General features: G+C 39.8%; 1 protein-coding gene across 2 annotated transcripts in view; it reads left to right on the forward strand.

Moving 5' to 3' along the window:
- STARD13 (StAR related lipid transfer domain containing 13) overlaps positions 1-23548 on the forward strand; it is a 226214-nt gene that overhangs the window by 28266 nt on the left and 174400 nt on the right. The window contains exon 1 of one of the 2 annotated variants that reach the window (XM_032403210.1): positions 21701-22871. The exons of the other annotated variant lie outside the window; for it this stretch is intronic. Coding sequence (XP_032259101.1) covers positions 22703-22871 — 169 coding nt within the window. The 5' untranslated portion in view covers positions 21701-22702. Of the gene's footprint in view, positions 1-21700; positions 22872-23548 lie in introns of those variants that run through there. 2 annotated transcript variants of the gene reach the window in all.

Genomic DNA, 23548 nt, shown 5'->3' on the forward strand with positions numbered 1-23548 from the left:
ACCCAGAAGTGGAATTACTGGATCATATGGTATTTCTATTTTTAATTTCATGAGAAACCTCCATACTGTCTTTCACAGTGGCTGCACCAATGTGCATTCCCACCAGCAGTCTTATATAATTTTTAAAATACAAATCATACATCATGACAATTATTTCCACTTTATTATCAAAGTTCAATGCTTTCATGAACCTGGCGTATGAAAGCAGCTACACTTATTAACTATAAGGACCGTATGGTAAGTAGAACACAAGACAACGCAAAAGCTCCTGGCATGCACTTTAAGGATAATTTTACAACCCCGTGGGCACATTGACTGACCATTGCTCCCAAAATGCCGGTGCCTGGATGGCAAACTGATGATATTTTCATGATTCCACAGGGAACATATTATGTACAATTTTTAACTGATAATTTTTTCTTTACTATGAGGTGATGGCCTTTCTTCCTTTTGATGTTTTAAATGCCAATTTTGTTTTAAGGGTAATGAGGGTGGTGGTGTTGAATTCCCTGACCTAGCAAAATTAAAAGGTAGGTAACTTTAGTTTTACTTCCAAACTTTCTTTTGAAATTGTTCCCGGTCTATAAAATCTCAAAGTCTGGAATCCTCTGTCTTAAAGTACGCTATCCCTGAAGTCGGTGAACGTTGTTTCAGTTACTTATGAAGGGATCACAAAGAGTCTCTCGCCACCATGCTGTTAGTAGATAATGGCTGAACCAATCAGGAGTCTTTACGGGAGTTCTTCTCATGCCAGAGGTAGCCATTTATAAGTCCCTAAAGGAAGCTTCTATATACATACAAAATGTGAAGTCTGGTATATGCGAATAAATTCACACTTGTATTATTTAATTTTAACTCTGAGCCTCTATTGAATGAGGTTGACCACATGCTTAGATCATATTGAATATTCTTTTTTTTTTTTAAGATTTTATTTATTTATTTGACAGAGAAAGAGAGCACAAGTAGAGGGAGCAGCAGAGGGAGAGGGAGAAGCAGTCTCCCCGCTAAGCAGGAAGCCTGATGCGGGGCTCAATCCTAGGGCCCTGAGATCATGACCTGAGCCAAAGGCAGACACTTAACCTACTGAGCCACCGAGGCTCCCCCATATTGAGTATTCTTAAAAGATATTAGTTGAGTGGAAGGATTTGATGAATTGAAGTGGAAAAGTTAAATTTTACCATGAGCCTTCATGCACTAAATCAAGTTTCTGTAGTTTTTGCCTCACATTTGTGTTACTAAGACGGGCATCCAAGGAGAACTGTGTTCTAGATAGAGCAAGCTCATTTTAGTTTACAACAGAGAAGATAAGCATATGTCTTTTCCTTGGTAAAATATTTTAGAAAGTGTTTTATGTTGTTTCTTCCCAAAGATGTTATAGATTACACATTGTTCAGATCCTCCATAAACCTTTGTAACTGTCAATGGAAACGATGGGTTTTCCAATTAAAAAAAAAAAAAGTGTGTCATTTGTTTTAGCTCTTTCTCTTTCTAGAACCTAAATATTCTTAATAATCGCATACATTTTACACAGAATATACTACCAGGTACTGTAATTGTAAAAGACATACTTTCTGGTCTCAAGAACTTGATTACTAGGTGTGAGATACATGGGAATAAAGCACCATTGCAAGCTAGCATTAAAGAAGGACACCAGTTTGAGTGCCTGACAGACCTGGGTTTGAATTCAGCTGCTTGACAGATGAATACATTTGCTTGGTGTTCTGTGGAGTATCATGGAGAGCCAACAAATTAGATGAAAATGGAAGTTTGGAGAAATGGGGTGTGGAATGCTCTCCAGAAGAGGTGACTTGCAGGATGAATTTTCAAGAATTAGTAAAAATTTACCAAAGCCGGGGGCGGGGGGATGCTCTGGCAAGGACATGCAGAGATATTTAGGCAGGAAGCCTTAGCAAGCAGGAAGCAGAGGATCTAGGATTACTGACCCCAGATCAGGATGCCTGAAGGACATACAAATGGAAATATTCAATAGGGTTGGTGGCTTCTACTTATTTGGCTTATGTGAACTTTTAATTATTAAAGTAAACAATTTGTTTATATCACAAAATAATGAAATTTCCCATTGGGGTAGCAAATTCTTCATTCTGAATACCCTGTTTTTCTATAAACAGGTCTCTAGAGCAAGGAACTCATGATAAATTTTTTTAAACCTTCCCAACAATAACATTTTAAATTATATCTATTTTTACGAGATGCTTATACAGTTCTTACTCATATTCCCAAATTTAAAAATATCTGACAGCAAAGTTAGCCATTTTACTAGGAAATTAAAAGGAAATATGGGGGGATGCCTGGGTGGCTCAGTCGGTTAAGCGTCTGCCTTCGGCTCAGGTCGTGATCCCAAGGTCCTGGGATCGAGCCCCACGTCGGACTCCCTGCTCAGTGGGGAGCCTGCTTCTCCCCCTGCTTTGTGCGCTTGCTAGCGCTCTCTCATAAATAAATAAATAAAATTTTTAAAAAAGGAAGTGTGGGTTTGAGTTCAGACTTTAGTTCTACTAACTAGGATATAAACATTTGGTAACTCACTACAACTGGTTAAAGGAGAACTAAGAGTGTTATTACTTAAGAAAAGACTTTCATTAGAATTCTAGTAAGTCCGGCTCAACAAATGGATCATTCTTCATGGAATTTTTGTTGTTTGTTATTAGAAATTTTGTTGTTACTTTGATCTGAATGAAATGTTCCAAAATAAAATGTGCCTGAGTCCTAACAGATATTCACATACTTATGTAGCAGAATTTTTTTTTTTATTTGCAGAAAAAAGCTATGTTGCCACATGTCTACTCAAATAAATTCACATTGCCATCTAAACTGACTCATTTGTAAGGAACAAGTCTACATAGCAGAAAGTATAACATCCATCAGAAAGTATGCACGCCAGAAACATTGAAATGGACAGGTTTCTCATTTTCTTGTTGTTTTAATGCGCCATCTCTTGACCTTTACCTGCACCCTGACTCTAGCACAGATGCTGAAATGTAGAATCATAGAAAATAGGAGGATAGGGGTGGGAGGAGGGGGGGTACGAAAAAGGAGGGGAGCAGGAAAGGCAGGATGCAATTTCTCAAGATAGGAATTTAGGGGGAAAATGCCCCGACAAGGGAATTCTAACTTGAAAGACTATCTTCCCCAGCTAGGTGGCATCTAGAACCTATGATTGCCATTCAGAGAAAAGGAAAAAGGGAAAAAGGAATATAGCATTTTCTCCTTAGGGCAGAAGGGGTTGTTTCTCTTTAGTAAATGCATGGACTTAAATGTGGAACCTCAGACTTTATAGTCAAAGCAAAGGAAACCATAAGATAAACAGTAAAAATGATTTGTTGATATGATGTTATTGTAGCTTTTATGTATATTTTGTCAAGCAAAACATGGATATTTCATGCAATGCTTTAAGCACAACGTTCGAAAGGAAAACAATAGCCATTTGTTTTGATAGGAATGCATATTCAATGGTGGACATATCTTGTAGCATTATTTTTTTCTTACAGCAATGACATTTGGTGTTTTTCAGGGATTGAAACAATGATACCATCCTTCCATTGAATCCACATGCAAGAAAAAGCATAGTATAAATAATGTCTCTTACCTATTAAGTTGCTTTCCACTTACGTTGAGACCAGGACTTGGCACCACCTTTGGTTTCATTTCCTACCATGCCCGCCGAGTCTCTCTGAGCCTCACATAGTCTCTGGAAGCTCTGACCCTTTATCATTTTATCTCTGTATTCCATAGCCTAAAAGGAGTTCACTAAGTTTTGTTTTTTGTTGTTGTTGTTGTTGTTTTGACTAAATGAATAAGGAAATGAATAACCTCAGGCTAGAAGTGATGAAACATAAATAATATTACAACTAAAATTTACAGTTTGTAAAGCACTTTCATTATCTGACTTAATACTCAAAATCATGGTATGAGGTAGATATCTCCTATCTCTACTTTACAAATAAGGGAACAGAAGCTCAGAGAGGTTAAGTAGGCTGCCCAGGAGCACAGCTAATGAACTCACTTAGTTGGAATTTAAACCCAGATCTTCCCTAAATTTCGTATGCTTTCTACTCTATCCTGCTGCCTCTAGAGACCTTATGCACAAAGAGTAGAAGCTGAGAAGATTTTATCTCATATATTAAATTTTATTCAGGGTGAAATAAGTAAAGCATTCTATTTTTTAAAAGTTCAGAATATTAATAACATTTTATGAATGCTCATATTCATTCGGTTTATTATTTTTTGTAACTATGAAAGAAGAAGAACCAGCAATACAAGTTTAATATCACAAGAGATTTGGCAGTATTTTATTAACCTGCCCTGCTAGGTTGCCCACAGTGATGTAAGTACTGCTATTGATCAGTTTGTGCAGATGTACTGAATTACAGCTTAGAGCTGTGTAACTTTCACTTATAGAGACGAAGGCTGGTGGGTACAAAACATTCTATTGTAATCCTAGGAAAATATTTTTAAATATATATTTCCCCTTGGCAATCCCATAATGATTTCCTTTCAAGTAATCTCATCGTTAGTGGATTTACACCTCGAAGAACTACCAGCATCCAGGAGGGTGTCGGCAACGTGCTGGCCCCAGAACTGAGTGAGTGATAGGTGCCTGCTGCCCCCTAGGCTTGCACTGAAAAGAGCAGAGATGGCTCCACTCAGTGTGTTCCTGTCTCCCTCACTGTCCAAGTCCAACAAGTGAGAGGCCTTTACGCGGCTCTATTATTTCTCCATATCCATCCCCTTCCTTACCCCAGGGGAGCATAATGTCCGTGGACCCCATGCAAAAGTTCTAGAAAAGAGATCCGAGGTAGATCATTTGTAATACTTGTCATTTACTAGAAATGGGATGCTGGCTGGAGGAAAAAACATTAGGAATAGGCTAGTGAGGGCTTGAGAGCATGCACTGTCCCCATCCTCAATCGCCCTCTTAGAGAGAATACCTTCTATTCAAAAGAAACGCTTCCCATCCCATTCATTCCCAGTTTAGGATATTGGTATCTGCTTATGGCTGCCTTTTCTGGTATTATGTGCACACTCTAAAACAATTGCAAATTAGAAGGAAATTGTGACAAATATCCCGAGTAGGAATAGGAAATCCTAAACCTGGGACGGTTGTTTCAGGTTACCCTAGAAAGCTACCTGTCAGTATTTTTTAGGAGGTTTCGTTGTTCAATGTATTTGATTGAAACGATGGTTGAACATAACTATTCTCTCCTGATCTCTCCTCTCTGCCCACCATTTGCCTCACTGGCTCAGCCTGTGCTTTGTAAATGTAGACATCATGCCAGCTTCTCTCCTCTGCCTTCCTCTTATCTGGTCAGGTGTCTCCCTGCAGAGAGCTGACCCACAGCTCCTGCTCTCACTGTGACCTCTATAGTGAAGACTCCAACTTACTTCGTCCGGCTCTGTGGCTTCCTCTGGGGTCCTGATCCATCGCCCGGACCCACAACTCTCTAATTTCACTTCACACTCTTTAAGAGCTCAGAGAAGGAAGCATGAGTGTATCATCACGGAAGGTGTCATGGAGGGAGCAGGGCTTAAACTCACTGTAATTGGTGGATGGACTCTTCTATATCGAAATTGCCCAGATAGAGATTTTATATTAAGAAAATTTACTGAATTATTGGCATTCAACCCTATGCTTTATACACATCCAGTGGGTGTGGAAGTTCAAATCTGAATTTCTCAACTAAGATCAAGTTTAAGTCTGCAGGAAGCTGTGCTTGTTAGAGAATCACAGAATTAAGTTCTTGGTGAAAGAACTCGGTAAGAGGCAACATGACCATCATGAGATCCTTGCTGGTCTTATAGACCCCAGAGTTCTGGAGAGGTTCCCAGCACGCTTACTGTGGGCAACCGTGAAGCACTATCTGGGAGGAAATGGGCAGTCCTACAAGGCAAACATGTCTTGCCAAGGCATTTGATTGGAAATTAGAAAAAATAAATAAACAGATCACAGGGTCCGGGTTTAATGCCTTCAAGAAATGCAAATATGCATATTGACAGACACTTTCCTAATATTTAAAATAGCAGGCACATGAACTTTAATACAGTCCCCTGCTCTATTTTCTCTGTGCACTGTGTATTATTTATATATTCAGGAACATTTTGGTAGCAATAATCAAAGGAAGAAATAAAAAAAAACCCAGCTAATTGGGAAATGGGCTGATTCTAAAGCCACAGCAACGATCGTTGTGGGAGGAGGTGACCATTATTTAATTGTTCTTCCTCTAGAGACAATCAGTAGGGTGGGTTTTGCCAAGTGTCCTGAAGCAAATATTACTATAAAGCTCCATGTGGAGTAGGACTATTGTCCCTCCAAATATAGTCCCTTTGTGTTGAGGGCCAAGAAATCCAATGACGGAATGAAACAATGGAAATCTGCCCAGAGACTTTTGTAAAGAGCAATCCCTTTGGTAAAACTGACAAATAAAGAAGCACTACAATTGCTCTTTTACCAGGAATTCTTTAAAATATTTGATTGTAAATGAACAATATGGGGTAGTTTGTGACCAAAGGGGTTCACATTTTTATGTGTGCTCCCCAGAGGAAGAAGTGATAGGTATAGCATAAGCACAGAGAGGTTCACGTAAAATCTGAATTCTAATGCATATCTTAGGCTCTAGTAGATACAGGGTCTAGTTCTGAGGTACAGATGGGGAGAATATATGCCAACCTGTAAATTGGATCCAGAAGCGCTCTCCAAATTGCTCGTCCCCTATATGGGTGCCAAGACCTGCCTGCCCATTTCTGTAAAATCCTGTGCTTTAATATATCATAATACTTACTAAAGGGTATTATCATTGTTGTTACTTGTTCATGTCCCCCATGGAAGGAGGGTCTACATCTGTCATTTCTTTATGTCTAATACTTAGCATCGTGCATGGCATATAGTAGACGCTCACTAATAATAATAAATAGTTGTTGAATTCATGAATATCCCCATTGGTAAATCATTTATGATCAACACGTGTTTTAATATGTTTTACTACCAGGGACATTCACTGCTGGTTTGCTGTCCACTCTATGAGGTGAATTTTACATTCTTGATTAACAAGTCGTATGTTTACTCTGTATAAGGTGTTCTGCTAATCACTGTGGAGGGCACAGAGATGAGACTCCACCTAACCCTAGGTTTATCCCCAGGCTAATGTGGAACACTCCTCTTTAACTCACTGTGAATCATCACCTGTCAATTCTCTGAAGGCTTAGTGACTAGGATACAGTAGGTACTCATTAAATGTCTGGTGAAAGAGTAGATAAATGAACCTATCTGGTACTTGCGGTCAATTTGCCATCAAAAGCTTGGGGCTAATAGCTATCAGTGTCCTAATGAAATCCTTTAATCTTTTATGGGCTCTTTTTCTCAGCCAATTATAGTCAACATTCTAAATATTTAACTGCAGTGTAAGATCCTTGAAGGCAGGTACTAACTATATTGATCTTATTCACCATTGTAGTCTCAGTCTCCAACACAAAGTAGATGATCAGTAAGTATTTCCTGAATGAAGTTTTTAATATTTCCTTTTTAGTCTTTGTAGAGGAGATGCCAAAAGTAGACAAATGGCTATGATAGAAAACACAGAGTAAAAGAGAAATAAAACAAAATATTTCGGGGGACTCACTTGTGGTCAAGATCATGTCTTGTTGTAGAGGTACAATATTTTTTATAAATAAAAGTTATAAATTTTAATAACATTTTGGGTGGATCTTGAAGAGACAGAATTCAGTTGATGTCCAGAAGAGCATTAAGTTTTACTTAAAAAAAAAGACAAACTCATTCTTCAAAGTTATAGAATTCCCTGATTCAAAGATGTGGAGTTTTAAAAATATACAAAGTACTTATCTTTATGTCTGCAAAGAAAAGCAAACCTGAATTTTTTAATCACATGAAATGTTGATAAATTTTCTAAAAAATTTAAAAGGAAGGGGTCTCAGAATTTAATTCTGTGAAATTAATGTTAAGCACTAAACACATTCCTGTAAGAGTTTAAAATATTTTAGTACAAATAATGGGCTTAAGCTCTTTTCTTAAAACTAAAGGCCATCTTGGGGCACCTGGGTGGCTCAGATGGTTAAGCGTCTGCCTTCGGCTCAGGTCATGATCCCAGAGTCCTGGGATCGAGCCCCACATCGGGCTCCTGGCTCAGCGAGGAGGTGCTTCTCCCTCTCCCTCTGCCTCTCTCCCTGCGCATGCTTTCTCTCTCTCTCTGTATCTCTGTGTCTCAAATGAATAAAAAAAAAAAAAAAAAATTTTTAAAAAAAAAAACAAAACTAAAGGCCGTCTTAATAAGTTCTTTAAGAAAAATAATTTTACTTTCACTTATAAGTAATATTAAAAATATGATGCAAGTGAGTAGAAACATTCAAGCAGTGCCTAAAACATTCACCTAATCATGTAGGAATCCATGGCTCAGCAGAAAGATCAAAAAAATCAAAATTAAAGGCCTGGGCCTGCATTGTGTCTGCAAATAGCAGATTTCACAACCTGGGAAAGTCCAACACACCCATCTTCCTGGTTGACAGAAAGAAGGGGTCATTTTAGAACAGCACCTCTCAAAACTTTAGTATGTCACTAATCACTTGCAAATCTAGTTAACATGCAGATTCTGACTGGGTAGGTGGGGAGTTGAGGGAGGAGAGTCTGCAGTTCCAATAAGCTCCCAGGTGTTGCCCAGGCTGCTGGTTGTCGAGTAACAAAGCATTGGAAATCTCTTGAGGTTTTCTGCTGCCTGAGGATCCTAGGTAAGGTTTCCAGCTTTCTAGCATGAAAACTCTGTTATCAGACGTAAGCTGGAATGTGGTTCAACCACAAACACTTCTGGAAGTCCTTCTCATCAAATGTGCATGGCGCTTATCATTACTTTACCCCTTTGATTTAAAGGAATAATCTTCTCTAGATGTCACTGGTGTGCAGTATACTCTTCTCCCTTAATTTCCCCCTGACAAGCCTCAGAACATAGTAGTACTTAAAAACCAGTATGTAATGTAATGTGCCTTATGTGAATTTAGGCTCCTTTAGGAGTTTGGCCAACAGTTATTGTATCATCTGTCAATGAAAAATTCAAACAATAATTTCTTGAGCCCTACTATGTGCCAAAGATTGTATCATGCAAGGTGTATATCATTATCTTTTATTTTGCAAATGAGGGCATTGAGGCTAAGAGTGAAGTCTAGGGCTATCCATCCAGTAAGAGGAGTCAAGATTTGAACCTAAGTCTTTTTTTTTTTGTTAAGATTTTATTTATTCATTTGATTGATTGAGAGGGAGAGAGATCACAAGCAGGAGGAGAGGCAGAGGGAGTGGGAGAAGCAGACTCCCTGCTGAGCTGGGAGCCCGACATGGGGCTCAATCCTAGGAACAGAGATCATGACCTGAGCCAAAGGCAGACGCTTAGTCATCTGAGCCACCCAGGCGCCCTTGAACCTAGGGGAAGATGTACGTGACATATTGTGGGCTTCAAGAAGTTTCCAATAAGAGCAGTAAGAGATGACACAAAGCAAATCAGAATGAAGTGCCCAATGACTATAAAAGAAAAAAGTTTCAGAGGAACACAGAAGAAGGAGGAGGCCAAGTATGCCCGAATGGCCTGGAAAGGCTTCCCACAGAAGGGGCCATTGAGTCAGGTCTTGAAAAAATGGGTAGGAATTAAAGGAGCAGAGAAGAGAGCTTCATAGGCAGGGGGGACAAGAGGGAAATCTCTTTCCTTCTAAACATTATAAATTCCAAGGCTTTTTCAGGCAACCAGAGTGGAATCCATTATGACAGGCCTTTACCACTGGACCAAAGAATTTGGATCCCATCCTTTTCTCACTGGGGGACCTCTCCATGTTTATAAATAATATAGCAGGACTATACTTTAGAGGATTATTCTGGCAACTAGAAATGTGAAAAACTGGAGCTGAAGAATCAGGAGGCAGGAATATAGGAGGTCAGTTTTTTTTTTTTTATTTGTAAAATGAGGAAGACAGAGTAACCACCTCACAGGGTTGTTTCGAGAATTAGATGAGGCACGTATGTAAAGAACTTAGAATGGTGCCTGACACTTGGTGTCAACAAATGTGAGCTATCGTTACTTCCGCTCTCTCAGTGTGAAGGTGAATGAGCCCAAATCCTGCATGGATTTCCACTTAGCACACATCAGAGTCAGTTCTTCACTTCCAGAGCCTCTTAGTGCAGTGTCAGGCATGTGGGAGGACTTTACTGCCAGGTAGTGTGTCTGGGGTCACCATTACCCACCTCTCCCCCCCACCCCCCTCCCCCAGGTAGGTGTTCGCTTGTGCTGTATTTTCTCTAACCTTTCGTATCTTCAGGGAAGCACAGTGACTGTCCTTTGGCTTAATGTTGCTTTGTTCCTGTATCAGTCTTTCTCCCTTTAATTCTACATAAGCACTCTCTCTGCTTGTAGGCACAAGTATAAAAGAAGGGCTATCATTCTGAGAACAATTTAAAAATAAGTGGGTGAGCCCCAGTTTTCTAAGAAAAAGAAACTCAAGGTGGAAATTCCCAGAGAAGAATTTGACTGAGAGTGACATTTGATATGTATCAGCAGCTTCGGGTTCTCTTAGGTTAAGTCCCACTCTATAAACCAAGGCTTAACATACTAAAGTAAAAGGCATATTACCCATCTTTGATTAGAACAGAGTCCGATCCGGAGGAGGAGAAAGAGAAGAGAAGATACAGTGTGGGAGGAGGGGATAAAGTAACAGTCAGGGCACTGGGTGCCCAGGCTTCAACCCCACTGAGTGGTCATGTGCCCTTGTGCAAATCGCTTTGTTTTCTCACATGCGGAGTGAAAATGCCATCCGTCCTAGGGGCCTTTCATCCAACATTCCATTCTCCCAAAATGTAGTGTTCACTCCTAGGTGCCAGGCACTGGGCTAAGTTCTGTGATACCATAATGAGCAACACTACACGTGGTCCCTGCCTTCATGGGATGTACAAACTAGGGGAATAGACAGATATTCATCTAGTACTCCCCCCATATCACAATACAGCTGTGACAGGCTACAAGGAAAATGTTACAGGGTGCTGCAGGGAACTGTAGAGAGGCAGGGAAAGGATCCTTGAGGGAATGGGCGTTGAGTAGTGGTTGATGATACCAGTCTAGAGGTATTTGTTGTTATAGCCCAGGAAGAGGAAATGGCACGTTTACTGCCCTCAGAAAGAAGGCCAGTGTCCCTGGAACACAGAGAAGAGGAGGGATATGATTACTGAGGCTGCAGGAGGAAGCAGGGGTAAAACTAAAAGAGCCTTTTATGCCCTTTTGAAGGATTGTTTTAAAGGATTGTTGTGTTCATTATCAAGTACAATGAAGGGCTTACATTTATCATTTTAAAATCTTTAAAAATTATAAGATGCTGAACAAATGAAAGGCAACTTCATTACCATCATGAGTGTTGTCTTTCTGGAGTTATAGTAAGAGAATTGCACCAAATATCATTATATAGCTTAACACAAGCATCTATTCTACTCAAGGAATCAAAGAACAAAGTCTGGCTGTTCACTGGGTCATAAAATACTCTCCAAAGAAAAGTCTAGGCATCCACCTTTTAGGTACATAGAATGCTGGTGATTTCATGGAACCATAAACTTTTAGTTTGGAAAGGATTTTCCTCGCTAACCAATGACATTTCCGAAATGGAAATTGAAAGCCTCTGGGGCTGATGACCTCTGAGCTATCGAAGACAGCCTATTCTGTCTTTGTGCTTTGAACTTGATTCAAAATTCTCACTCACATTTTGGATGGGAACCTACAAGATGAGGATGGAGGAGGGAGACACTAACCTTACAGTGTCACATACATAATCTAATTCAACCCTCACAAGAGCTTTATGAGGCCTAACCTCAGTTTTACAGATGAGAAAACAGAGGTGAGGAAAAATGGATGAATTTTTATTTGCCCAAGCTCATATAGTTAATAAGTAGCAGGGCCTGACTTTGAATACACGTTGACTTGACTCCAAAGCCATAGTTCTAGGTGTTCTAGAACTATACCTTAGAGTCATTTAAAAAATACTTTGATAGTTGCAGCACATCTTTTGAAAATCTGATAAAATCTAATACCCTATGCTCTGGAGAAGTGAATATGCACAAAAGTTTGTGAACAATTCCTGTATTTAGATGGCTCATAAATCATACACCCATGTTATGATGTTCATTGGTTAGAACAGAAGCTTCACTGGGACGAGGTCATTGTTCATTTTATTTATCGCTGCAGTCCCAGCCCTAAGAACATTGCCTGGCACAGAGTAGGAGTTCAAAAAAATAGTTGTTGAATTAAAGTGATTCCAAATGCCTGGGCCCGCTCACCTAATTACTTAGAGCAGGGTGATAAAAATCTAGTATAGACGGGTTGCCTCTGTGCAAAATTTAGGAGAATCACAGAGTGACTTCCCAACCCTGACTCCAGGGGACCCAAGGGATACTAAAAGGGACCGTCCACGTCCAGATCTGAGTCATTATGGGCCAAGTTTGTTTTGCTGTTTAACTTTAAAATCACTCTCTCCCCCACCCCCAATGTCAGAAAAGGATGGTGTCTTTCAAAGTTTCTTTTTAAATTAGAATTTGAAACACGCTAGTAAAAACAGCACTTCTGAGTCAATTTTCAGGAAGTATTTGGATAAAAAGTGTATAGACCATGTTTTGTCCAAATGCTTCCTGGCATCACCACTATATTAAATGGATTTTGCTCATTTGGGGGAAGCTAGAACTTTAGGATACTTATGTGTATTTCTAAGAAAAAGAAACTGAAGCTGAAGTAAATATCAACTCTTAGAAAATAGCTGTAAAGACATAACATGTTATCTACCCCAGGTTTTAAAACCAAGAATAACGGGCACCTGGGTGGCTCAGTTGGTTAAGCGACTGCCTTCGGCTCAGGTCATGATCCTGGACTCCCAGGATCGAGTCCCGCGTCGGGCTTCCTGCTCAGCAGGGAATCTGCTTCTCCCTCTGACCCTCCCCCCTCTCATGTGCTCTCTCTCTCTCATTCTCTCACTCAAATAAAATCTTTTAAAATCTTTAAAAAAAAAAACAACAAGAATAGCTGAGAAGATCCTTTCTAGAGAGTGGGTCTGGGCAATTGACAGTTCTTAGTGCCCCCAGGGCAATCTTTCCCGAAAGGCTACATTCAAGAAGTGATACAAAATCCTCTTTCAACTAGTTACTTTTTTTTCTTGGTTTAGATGCTGATCCAGTTGAAACAAAGAATGGGAAGGGAATGATCATCAGATATACTTGGCCTATATATATATATATATATGAGATCTATGTGTACACATATACGTATGAACCATATGTAGATAAGGAAAGGACACTTGAAGTGACTCAATACCTTGCACAGTAAGTGGGAGAACTGGGACATTATTTGGTGTTTTGAACAGGCAAGTAATATGATGGAAGTACTATCCTGAGAAGCTAACGGTTCTGTGGTGTTTGGGTGGTACTCAGGTAGGCAAGGGTAGACACAGAGACAAAGGTGGGATGGTCAGAGTCACCAAGGCGAGAGGGCTGGTCCCCACGTGGTGGAGGCAGCAAGGTAAGAAGGAATGGATGGGAGAGGCATTTTGAAAAAGGAATCCGTAGACCTCTCTCTTTTTCTCTCTCTCTTTTTCTCTTTCTCTTATTTTGAACACTAATATTGCCTGATTTTGCCTAATACTGTATTAGGCCCTAAGGAAGTTCAAGCTATATTAGACAATATCTATCATTTGGGGGCAGATTTTTCTCCTCTCTGTCTTTCATCTGTGAAACACAGATGCAGTTGGAAATAAGCCGAGGCTGAGGTTCTTCTCCACCGCTCCTGACATGAATCACTGGTTAGGCCTGATCCCCTCATTATATAAGAAATATTAGTCATATGACAGAATATTTAGAAAATGGAAATTTAAAAGACATCACCCATAATTCCACCATCCTAAAAGTGGACATAATTATATTTTTGATGTGTTTTCTTCTAATCTTTTTTTACTATGCATTAACTTTTTTTTTTTTTTTTACAAAATGTAATTGTAGTAGATACCACACCATTCTGCACCCTACATTTTCCAAAGGCAACAATACACGGATTGATTAACAGAATGCTATGGGACTGGATTTTCTAAGGTAATCCATACTGAGAAAGAAACCAAGGCCAAGGATAGTCCTTGAGACCCCCAAAGTCAGAGAATGAGAGAGGGTTTTTTAAGTTTATCAAAGACTGAGAGTAGCTTTTGGTTATGTTCTATCTTTCTATGCAGCAAACACATTTTTGGTACTTTGTATTTTCCTGGGATTGATTAGTGTTGAGTCATCTTGGTGGAGCAGCATAAAGAGAAGGTAATCACGCCCAGCTATCTACGGTGTACTTGGTCTGTTTAAACAAGTCTGTGTCTTAAGAGACAGTGTGATTATGATGATGCTCTCAGAGGTTGGCGAGAGGCCACTGCGTGCTTCATTAAGTATCAAGTTCTAAAGAGATAGTAACATGAGAAAGCTCAGGACGGTCTCTGTATATTTATACACACACATATATTCTAGAATAGAAAGGAACTTCCCCAGAAAGGCTGTATGAAACAGGCATAACAGCCAAGCAATACCTTTTTCTTCCCTTAATTCAAAGGACCACCAGGATAAAGAATCCTCAAGGGAAGCTACAATGGGATAGGTTTGGAAATCTGCCTTATTTTTAGGATAAAAGAAAGATACTGTAATATGAGTTAATTAGTGGCTTTGTCTCTATTTATGAGAAACAAGATGCCAATAAAAATCATATTTTCATTATAACAGAGTCACCTTTGGTGAAATCATTCCTCCCAACTCAAAGGTGGACTCTCCCCTTGTTGCCCAGCCATAAACTCTGAAATTTGTCTTCCTCATCACCTCAAAGTTCCACTGATACTGATATCAAGGGCTCTAGAGGGCTCTCTTGTTACCTTCTCAATCTCTTAGTGCTTCTGTCTTTATGGGATGTGTTTTAATGCTGTGGCTCCTCCTTACACCACTTGGCCATTCTTTAAAGTACAGATTGATGGTCTTCTATTAGGAATAAGGAGGGAAAGCATTCTATCATAGTCTTAGTGTACTGAGCTGAATTTATCCAAGAAATTTTGTTGGTTTAAATATATTAAAAATGCAATTGCATCATTAATCCCACATCCTTATTTGTCCACAGTTCGTGGGCCATGGTTATTTACAAACTTTACTTAGTGCCCAACTGCTGCATGACCCCAGATGGGAAGCAAATATATAAAAAATGGAATCTGGTTGCAGAGCAACAGGTCAGCATGCAATCTAAATAGTGGTGTACCTTTCACTGGGCAATCTCAAATATTTACGAAACAGTTAATGTGGAGAATCAATAAAGGATTTTCCAAAGGACTCATCATAGGATTTCTTTAATGAGAAGCTTCCTTTTTATATTCAAATTATAATTTGAGTCAACATTAAGAAAATATGTTCACCTGTTTAAGAAAGGGAAAGAGTTTATAGAATCTAACCTGATGTAAATGAGGATAAATTTCTAAGTGCTGACAAATCCCAAAGATCCCCTCTAGTAATCGAAGCAATCCTTAAAAAAAAGAAAAGAACCCAAAATGAGCAATTACCTTTATTTTCAAATAGGGCAAAAACACATAGGTTCTAGAAAATTCCAGACAGTAAATTAATTAAAATCTCCAGGAAAATTAGTGTGAGAATTATTAAAAGATATTTATGAGCATGAGAAGCAGAGGTGGTTGATAACCTCGATGCAGTATGGGTCCATGAAGAGCAACTGGCCTCATGTTGTTCACCTTTTAATTGAAGACATAGCAATCATGCTTATAAAATTTGAGGCTGATTCAGAGCTAAGGAAGAGAGTGCTTTTTTTTTTTTTTTAAATGCCTTTCAGCCTCTCTTTATGGAACAAGGATTACTCATCCCTCCAGGCTCCCTCATTTTCACAAGAAACCTTAAATTGCCCTTGATTTATTGGTCAAAGCATACACTTTTGCCACTAACCAACAAAGTGAAATATGTGCATTTAAGTTTTTTTCTGGAGAATAAAACCTTGAATTATCTACTGTCCAGATTGTATCCAATCCAAATGTAGTAACAACAACAGCAACATTTATGATGATTGCCTAAAAAATATGCATCCATTCCTCTAGACATTATAGACATTCTAGATCTTTGGAAAAATTCAGATTGTCAAATATCCAAGTATTTATTTAATCCTTTATTAAACCAACTTCTACTGATTTCCTGCTGTGTGCCAGGCCTTGTGATAGGCGCTAAGTATGGAATGTGATTGAAATAGACACGGTCCAGACATGACAATCAGGAATTAAAAATATCTCAATAATTCCAATAAGTTGAAAGATTTTTTTTTTTTTTAGTTTGAAAGGTCAATCTGTTAAATGCAGAATAGAGACTGTCATTTAACAGCAGATTTTATGAAGACACTTAAATACCACATGACTTAAGCACTTAGGTTGACTGTAAAACAGTATGAGGGAATGGAGATAGCCTGCTACATAACACTTAACATTGGTGTAATGGTGAGTTTCTTTCCTATCTTCCCTGACAGACTCTTCCTTGAGGGCAGGGACTACATCATATTCACCTTCATGTCTTCCATACTTACTACAATGCTGTACAAGCATTCAGCCCATGCTGAATTAATGATTGAGTAAATATAGATTGAAAAAATCAGACCTCCCCTATCTTAGACTGGATCAGCAAAAATACAATGTCCTGAATGCAGGGGGTATGCACAATTTGTACCATATACTACTGTGCTTGGCAATGGCTAGAGTTCTAAGTTTAGGGGAAGAGCCTAACAGACTGGACCAGATCCAAGAGATAGCAATTGACTGTCTGAAGTTGTGTGTGGTTTGATGTAAAGGAATGTTTAGCCTACAAAAAAAAAAAAAAAGGACTCTTATAAGGAACAGTTTGGCTTTCTACAAACATCTGAAGGACAAGAATATGGAAGAAGGAATAGATTTGTCCTATTTAATTCCAAATGGCAGAATTAGAGTCCATGGATTAAAAAAAAAAAAAATTATAAGGAAAAAGTTTCTTAAACAGTTTGTAGTCCTCAGTGAGATATAATAATTCATTTATGTGGGTAGAGTATTACTTAATTGATCTGTATAGTAGTGGAATGGTTGGGTTAGAAGATGTTTAATATCCTTTCCAAGTCCAAGATGTAAAAACTTTATGCCAATAGGAGTTACAGTGAATAAGTGGATTCCATATTAGCATGTAACAAACTAATCTAATTAATGGGTCATATAATGACTATTTACAGGTATTGACATGACTGTTAATACTAAATATTTTTGCATTAGTCATGAAAATATTTCTGAAAGCAATAGGTTTTGACAGGGTGAAAGAAGAGGAAATCACACAGTTCCAGATCTTTGAAACAACTTAGCAAAATGAAAGAATTTTGGTTTGGCTGGAATGATGGGTGTAGGCAATGAGCCCAGCACAAGTCAGACCAGATCGCTTGCCATATGAACTGGGGCTGACAGTTGGGTCCCCAGGGGATGGCATGAGGGCAGTGCATGTGCTCTTGGAGACCCACAGAGGCAAAGTTAACCAAAGACAGTAGGAAGGGCTGAGACAAAATAAAGCAAATCTATTACTACCCACAAGTCCAGTAGCAGGAGCTGGCCTCGAACTGGTCTAGAGCTGGTAAGCTGAATCAGAAGAGAATCCACTCTAAAACTTTTCATGGAGGGTCCTGGTCATGGCTACAAATGTTAGTGGCTTGACTGCACTGGTCATTGGGCCTGTGATGCGTGCATACTGGGAAGGCTTATTGGCACAAAGTTGGGCACATACTCCACAAATCAATTGGTGGAAATCCTCAAAGTGAGCTTCAGAACCCACAGGAAGGCTTTGCCATTAACCCACAACTTTTAGATTCAAGTAATTTCAGAAGCAGCCCTCCAAATCAGTTCTGCCTTTTCCCTCCTACCACTTAGATCTCAAACATTTTTTTCCTGCTTGGCAGAACTACCTTGGCTCCCTCTGAACAGGCTGACAAGGAGGCTGGAATGTGTGTGAAGGAGTCGAAGGAGCAGTAGACAGATGAAAGCACCGGGAGCCATTCTTGGCTTCTGTAACGTGCACCTAGCTTTCTTCTGCATATACACAAGATTCCACTGAGCGCTACTCCGGGATCATCTAGCAAAAGACTTGATAGCAAATGTTTTTTTTTGTTTTTTTTTTTCTTTAAATTTTTTTATTGTTATGTTAATCCCCATACATTACATCATTAGTTTTAGATATAGTGTTCCATGATTCATTGTTAGTAGCAAATGTTTTGTTTAGAGGTCAGATTTCAGAGTTTTGACTGTATTTGGAGTGTTTTCATTGGGAAGAATTTCTCTGGGAAAGGTAAGACAATATGCAGAATTAGCCATAAGGATGAACAGAAAGCAGAGGACAAACAGCTTACCCTGCAAAAGGAGTTGTTAAACAAAAAGACAGTCAGGCTGCTTTTGCACTTTAAGATTGGGGTGGGAGTGAGTGGGTCTCCACTTCTGAGCCTTGGGTTGCTTCTAAGAGAGTCCATGTTCTCACTGGTTAATTAAAGGCTCTGGGCTGTGTAGCTTGCTCTCCAGACACCTACACCTCAACCACTATAAGAATTTAGCCATCCCATGCTATGCAGTTGACCTTTGAACAACACAGGGGTTAGGAGCACCTACCCACATGCAGTCTACATATAACTTGGCTCCCCGAAAACTTAACTACTAATAGCCTATTTGACCAGAAGCTTTACCAGTAATATAAACAGTCGATTAACACATATTTTGTATGTTGTATGTGTTATATACTGTATTCTTACAATAATACCTAATATTTTCATAATTTTTTTCACTATTTCTAGGCTATGTGGTTTGTCTGCAATTTTTTTCAAATTGTTGCAAGTCTCCAAAAATGTTTCCAATATATTTATTGAAAAATATCTGCATGGAAGTAGATCCCCACAAATAAATCTGTGGTATCTAAGGGTCCACTGTATTTTCATTTAGGCATTCCAGTATCACATGCACTAATTAAACAGGATTAAGACAATTTTCAATATATCCTACGAAAATCCTTTCCCCTGTCCAGTTTCCCCAGCACATTCTCAGTGCCACAGTTTGTGTGATAGTGGAAAGAGTTCAAATATCATCAGACCGGAGATAGACAATGTCTCCACACTTGGTTGCTATATGACCTAGGACATCTCTTCACCTCTGGGAGTCTTAATTTCCTGTTCTATAAAATAGGATACCACAGGGGTTTGCTGTGGACATTAATTAAAGATGTGACTGGCACATAGAAGGTGTTCAACACTGTTAGTCCCTCCCACCTCTCCCTTCGTTGTTTTTTTTTTTTTAAGTATTTTTAAGATTTATTTATTTGAGAGAAAGAGGGAGAGAGAGAGAGGAGAGGGAGAGGGAGAGAACCCCAAGCAGGCTCCACTCTGAGCACAGAGCCAAATGTGGGACTCGATTCCATGACCCTGAGATCATGACCTGAACTGAAATTGAGTTGGATGCGTGCCCCTTCCCCTTCTCTGTTAATTGCTCTCTTTGGGTCCCAATATTCATCTGTTTATCCCACCCCTGAAATAATAGGAGTGAGGATAGCTCTTGACCAAAGTAGGAAAGAGGAAAAGAAGTGAAAACTAAAAGCTAGTGCCATCCATTTTCTTCATTTTTAAAGGAATTGGAACAGAAGGAATCCAGCATCAATCTTGAAAGATACACTTGGGTTTTCAGCACTTTCTCCCTCTCTCTGATTTCTTTGGTGCTCACTCACTCACCAGTGAAAATGAAGAGTTCTCTCAACTAGATGCATGGAGGACCTTATCAGCCCAGGAAAGATAATCAGCAGTTTCTCGCTTCTACATTTACAACAAACAGAACAGAACTGCCTACCCAGTGGTTATTATTTGATCACTAGGACCAAATAATGAAAAAACATTCATTAAAAAGGCATGGGTTTCATAGCAATACATTAGCATAAAACAAGGCATTAAGGGTGCCAGTAAGGAAGCAGTGTTACTTATCTGCTTTAAATATGGTATTTTGGACATTTGAAATGGCAAAAACATGGGGAGCAGTTGCATGGATTTATAGCTACTACTTGAAAACTTAGAGACACAAATGCTGCTACATAATCCCTCATAGATCCGCTTATTAAAATGTACACTGATTTTTAGAAAAATTAAGCCCTATTCTAAATTGTCTTTCTTTTAATCAGGGAATAGAAATTTCCCTTTTTTTCTTAACTTACATTTAACTCTTGTTCTTCATTGCCAATGTCCTATGAAATACTATGCTTCGTATTGTTGCATCTCTTTATGTATATATCAAAGGATACATCTTTACCTATGTGTCAAAGGATACATAGTCATTGACGTTTTCAGAACAAAACACCTCAGGACTTTCAATGCAGAAGGGAGGCACTGTGATTTTTTTTTTTTTAATACTAAACTGGCCATGATACACTGCAGTACTTCTCAGAGAGAATCATTCCATTTATTTTTAAAATGTAGCCAAGTCGCTAATGAACTACTAGATAGGCATTGGGAATGGCAAATCTTTAAGTGTTATTCACAGCTATAAAACAACAAGATATTATTTCCTGCCTTTTTCCTTCCATTTGCTTGGCTTTTGGAACATAGCCCAAGTTCCTCCTAAGTTCCATGGTCTTCTTTCTCTCTCCATCCTCCTTCCATGCTCTCCCAGTGGAAAAGTGGGAAGTGCCAGGTGTCTGGCTTGAACACATGTTTGTGTAACAGCAGGGATGTCCCTAATGTTGGACTATCAGAACAAAAGCACGTGCACAAAGTACCTGACACTAGCATCTCCATCAGATGGCAACCAGTGCTGGATCTGAGCTTGGAACGAGCCCTACAGGCATCTAATGTTGAAGCGTAGTGCTAACCCCGTGCTGTTGGTATACCAGAATCACTAGACCTTAGATCCCTGTCACCTTCCACAAAAGATGCCTTGGAACAGCAAAACTCTGACCAAACCCTAAATAAGAATGGAAAGAGAACAATACAATCCAGTGAGATCTTTCCTTTTCTACTGTGATGCTATTGAGAACCTAACACTTGGCCACTCCTACATAGTTATCAGGACGGGCTCACAACTGCCATGAGAGATAGTGTGTTCTACTGCAGGCTCTGTTCATTTACGGAGTAGGATAGTTATGCGAGATGAGCTGCCAGTCAGAATCGGGCCAGCAGAAGTTCCCACAGGGAAAGGTGTTAGGGCTGACCACCGCTAGCCACAGTAACGAGAATTGGGGTCCTAGTTTATGTCCCATTAAACTTTTAACTGAGAGTTTTTTCATCATGAGGACTATAAATCGCAGGCCAAGCTATGTTTCAGTTTAAGTCAGCCGAATGTAAGAACAGCTTGGCCATATGTTTCTTTTTCAAAGAACTTTATTCATTTAGCCCCAGGCTCAGAATTCAATAATGTTTTCTATGGACTTTTTCTCTTCACATCAAATAATATTAAAGAGGAAAAATAGGGGGGGAAATTCGAATTATTCCCCTATGAATACTCGGATAGGGCCAAATTGAATTATTCACAGTTTCCTTAAACACACATTCTGGCTCCTGATCTCCGCCCGTGTGGGCAGAGACCCTCCTGCAAAGCCCTCCTCTGCCTCTGCTTGTCAGAATCCCACCCATTTTTTTTTTTTTTAAGCCCACTGGAATGTCTTCTCCCTATGTCCTGCTGTGATCACCAGAGTCAAAAATAACATTGCTTCCGCAACATTGTCTTCGTGTCTTTTTTGAGACACCTTTTACCTAAGGTTTATGAAAGCCTTAAGCTTTTGTATAACTTCAGCCTGGCGACAGTACCTTTGCATAAACCCGAATCTTTACAGTTAATTCCTAGCAGTGTCTTAAATGGGATAGGTACTTCATAACTCTTTTGTTTCTTGGTGATTAAAAATGGGGGAAGTAGAAAAATTACAGGGCAACACATACTTCACAATATGCTTGCTTATGCCCTTTGCCTCTCCCAGTCATCTCTAAGAGCTCTCGGCTTCCCCACTGCAGGTCAGGAATCTGTAGTGTTTTTACTCCGGGTGTTAAAGCACTTGAAAGTTTATTTTTCCCTGGAAGAGCTTTATTTGATTCATTTCTTTGTAATGCAGGGTGGTAACATACTCAGCTGTTTATGCTTATTTGAAGTAGTCTTTCATTTAAGACGTTTATCACCCCCATTTTTTTACCTGGCGGCGGCTGCCTGGGAAAAAGCAAATGTGCTCTCTCTAACTTTTACAGCCGAAAAGGCAATCTGTGGCCAGGGCTTATTTTTTCTTCTAGTGCCTTTTCTTTTACCCTTCTCTTTTTAACTCTTTTAGGGAGTGCTGCTTCTTGGCGCTTAGTCCGCTCGGGGGCATGGCAAACGCTCGCATTTGCCTTCTGCACCGCGGGGGGACCTCAGCCGCTGGAACTGCCGGGCTTCGGGCTCGGGGCTGACTGTGTCCGTTCCCCTTGTCCTCGCTTCCTCGGATTGGCTGCCCGAGGTCACGTGAAGGCCGGGGGGTTGGAATTCTGAGTTGTGGCTTTTGGCACTCCTTTTTCTTTTTTAAAGATCGCCTGGTCTGTGGAGCTCCGCTGGGCTTGGTGCCTTGCTCTTTGACTGAGACTGGAGACAGACGGAAACAGCCACAGGGCAGACTGAGGTGGCCGAGATGTTCAGTCAGGGCCCCAGGACCCCAGCTTCAGGCTGCTACTATCTAAATTCCATGACACCTGAGGGCCAGGAGATGTACTTGCGATTTGATCAGACTGCCAGACGCTCTCCTTACAGGATGAGCCGGATTCTAGCACGCCATCAGCTAGTGACTAAAATTCAACAAGGTGAGTGGCCGGGAGTGGCAGGCTGTTGCGAATTCTGATTTGTGTCTCTATTTCGTGCTAACCCAGTTTTTTTTCCTACATTGTTGTTTTCACTTTACACTACATTGGATTTCTATGCCACGCTGCATGTAACTTTTAGAAATAACTTCAGGCAGCAGTTTTAAGCAAACAGTGACAGCACTTAGCTGCCACATAACTCAACATGAAGTGCACAGAAAACTTCACGGCAGCTGGGACGGTGTATCATCTATTTCCAAAATTTGTGTGTGCCGTCGCAATAAACCAGACAGGTTTACTCAGTGTGTATTTTAGGAACTTTTCAGCAGGTTGTTCACACTCTGTCACATTTAAAACTTGGACATTTGTTTATTTAATTGGGGGGCGGGAGGGGACTGACTTGCACCCTGCCCAGATTCTTTAGAACACTCTCAGTGACAAGGGAAAGTTGGAATTCTGTTCTTAAGGCCATTGGGCTGACAACCAGAATCGCATCCTCTATTTGTATGTTTATGCCAGTGGTTGCCTCTGATTTGTTGATATTGTTTTTCTGGTAAAGGATAAAGGTGTCTGTTAAATTCAAAACAAAGCTTGTGGCCTGTGCTTAGAAGTACCAGCTTCCTGAGGCAGAAAGAAGAGGATATTGATTACAAGCTGCTAGATGTTCCTTTTTATTCTCT

Source organism: Phoca vitulina, unplaced genomic scaffold, assembly GCF_004348235.1.
Source record: "Phoca vitulina isolate PV1807 unplaced genomic scaffold, GSC_HSeal_1.0 scaffold5, whole genome shotgun sequence".
Classification (NCBI taxonomy): domain Eukaryota; kingdom Metazoa; phylum Chordata; class Mammalia; order Carnivora; family Phocidae; genus Phoca; species Phoca vitulina.